This window comes from Tachyglossus aculeatus, chromosome 2 (assembly GCF_015852505.1).
Source record: "Tachyglossus aculeatus isolate mTacAcu1 chromosome 2, mTacAcu1.pri, whole genome shotgun sequence".
NCBI classification, from domain to species: Eukaryota; Metazoa; Chordata; class Mammalia; order Monotremata; family Tachyglossidae; genus Tachyglossus; species Tachyglossus aculeatus.
The window spans coordinates 136,596,388-136,599,241 of record NC_052067.1 but is presented as its reverse complement, the minus strand read 5'-3'; the positions used below and the strand labels follow the sequence as shown (position 1 = coordinate 136,599,241).

General features: G+C 47.0%; 1 protein-coding gene across 1 annotated transcript; it reads left to right on the top strand.

Moving 5' to 3' along the window:
- Positions 1-201: 201 nt before the first annotated feature.
- On the top strand, positions 202-2,221 carry LOC119943341 (olfactory receptor 52D1-like). Its single transcript, XM_038764252.1, has 3 exons — positions 202-1,139; positions 1,476-1,607; positions 2,194-2,221. Exons 1-3 carry the CDS (start codon positions 202-204, stop codon positions 2,219-2,221), a joined length of 1,098 nt encoding a protein of 365 aa, XP_038620180.1.
- Positions 2,222-2,854: the final 633 nt, after the last annotated feature.

Below are 2,854 nucleotides of genomic sequence, written 5' to 3'. Positions count from 1 at the left end.
TGATTCCTCATGATAACATAGACGTATGTAAGTACTTGAAGGGACTGGAATGACAAAACCGAACAGAGGTAGAAAACAGGTGAGAGCCTTATCTGGAAAAGCATCCTGGTGAAGCTCTGTCTTGAGTTGGCTTTGAGCAATTAGTCCCATTGGGATAATTTTAGTTTGTCCCTCCCAACTTTTTCTTCTTCATAGGTCACCATGTCAATTCCAAACACTACCAGCTTCCATCCCTTCATGTTCCTCCTGTTGGGCATCCCCGGGTTGGAGGATCAGCACATCTGGATCTCCATCCCCTTCTGCTCCATGTACATCTTGGCTCTGCTGGGCAATGCCACCATCCTCTTGGTCATCGCCTCTGACAAGACCCTCCATGAGCCCATGTACCTCTTCCTTTGCATCCTCTCAGTTACAGACCTGGTACTTTGCTCCACTACATTGCCCAAGATGCTGTCCATCTTCTGGTTTGGGGCCCAGCACATTTCCTACCATGGTTGCCTCACTCAAATGTTCTTCATCCATGCTGTTTTTGCCACTGAGTCAGGTGTTCTACTAGCCATGGCCTTTGACCGCTTTGTGGCCATCTGCCGCCCACTACACTACTCGTTCATCCTCAGCCCCGGTGTCATTGGAAAGATCACAGTGGCCTGCATATCCCGAAGCCTAATCGTTGATATCCCGTTCATCATCCTGATCCACAGATTGCCATTCTGTGGGCATCATGTGATCCCCCACACCTACTGTGAGCACATGGGCATTGCTAAACTGGCATGTGCCAACATCAAAATCAACAACATCTATGGCCTGACGGCTGCACTCTTGGTCACGGGGATGGATGTGGTGTTCATTGGCTTTTCCTATGGCTTCATCCTACACACTGTGCTCCACCTACCCACCCAGGATACACAGCTCAAGGCCTTCAGCACCTGTGGGGCCCATATATGTGTCATCTTGGTCTTCTATATCCCAGCTTTCTTTTCCTTCTTCACCCACCGCTTTGGTCACTGGGTGCCACCTCATGTTCACATTTTTGTGGCCAACCTCTACCTCCTGGTGCCCCCTGTGCTCAACCCACTGGTGTACGGCATTAACACAAAGCACCTCCGACAGAGGATCGTGACTCTAATACTGGGGAACAGGTAGGGCTGTTGGAAACTATCCCAAGTAATGAATCGTTAGGCCTGCCTTTTATTCATTTAGTTGCAACAAAACGTCAGTGGCTGTTCAGTAGCCAAAGAACTGAGAATTAGCCCATCCTTATATTTCCCGCTGGTCCCACTTCCCTGGGTGATGCAGCACCAAGTCCCTCCCTCTAGTCCGACCCCCCCCCTCAAGTCCTATTTGTTCGTGCGCTGGATTGGCATATCGTGTGCCGCTCCGCCCCTGTTTGTTGTTGTCTTCATTAGCCTCTCATTATACACCAAGCTGCTTCAGTATTGGCTTTGAGTCATCCAGTGGACACTCTGTGGCTGAAGTCTTCAGCAAGAAGTCTTCAGCAAGAAGTCTTCAGCAAGCACAGGTGTTGGGACTCAAGGCTATGGGCTGTGTAATTCACTGCTGTCAAGTTTGATGACAATTTGGGGTCTCAAGTCTGAGGGCAGCAGTCAGTAATTCATTGTTGCTAGGGGCTGCTGATAATTTGGGGCCCCAGGACTACAGGTGGCAGTGAGTGATTGATTGTTGCTAAGATTGCTGATAAGGTGGATCCTGGCCTTGCCAGTTCCCATTGTTCTGAGTGAAACTCAACACAGCTAATCAGTACACATATTCAGTGACAATAATGCATATACATGAGCTAATCAGTATACATATTTAGTGACAGTAATACTAATAGCAATAATAATAATAATGATGGTATTTGCTAAGCACTTATATACATGGACCGGGTTAAGTCTTGACCACAGGGCCCTGTACAGACCCTCACTGCTACTGCCAGCTCCAGCAAAGGGTCCCAAGGAGATGTCATCAACTCTGGAACCCCTGAAGTGCCTTCAAAACAAACACGGACACATCCCAAGAGGTGGTTTGACATCCAGTCAGCCATTCCACACTGGGCATTGTTTCTCTGTAGCTGTCTTCCAGATGCCCCATGAAACCATCACTGCGAAAGAGACAAAACAACTAGTGGTTGATTGAATTAATGACCTTCCTTTTGACTGAATTTTGGCTCATTGTCAGATTTCTCTTTTGCAGATCTGCCTGCTGGGTCAACAGTTGCTAAATAATAATAAGAAGTGTGGTATTTGTTGATTGCTTATTTTGTGCTGCGGGAGAATGGTTTAGTTTTACCTTTCTGGTCCTGAAATATACGTGGAAAAGCTTTTCTCTCTCAAACTTCCTGCCTTCCCTCATACTTGTCATCCAAGTTTTTGGCCTTATGTCCCTGGAGAGGTGCAGTGGTCCTGGAGCTTCTCCTCTCCCATTCAGGCAGGCAAACCATCAGCTGCGATGAGGACTTGTCTTGGTGAAGAATTTGAACCTGCAAGGGATTCCCCCTTGGCCCTGAAATACTGATCAGACCCTGTCCCTGGCTCCATCACTCACAGGGGATTGCTCTGATGAATGTGCGTTCCACCCAGGCTTCCTCAGTCATGGCACCTGCAGTTCTCCAATATAACAATTATTATTATTCAGAATAATAATAACAATAATAATATTAATATCTGTTAAGTGCTAACCCTGTGCCAAAACTTTACTAAACACAGGGTTAGTTATGGGATAATAGGTTAGACACAATTTTTGTCTGATATGAGCCTCACAGTCTAAGGTGTTAGACCTTAGAGAAACAGCATGGCTTAGTGGCAAGAGCGCAGGTTTGAGAGTCAGAGGACGTGGGTTCTAATCCTGCTTCTGC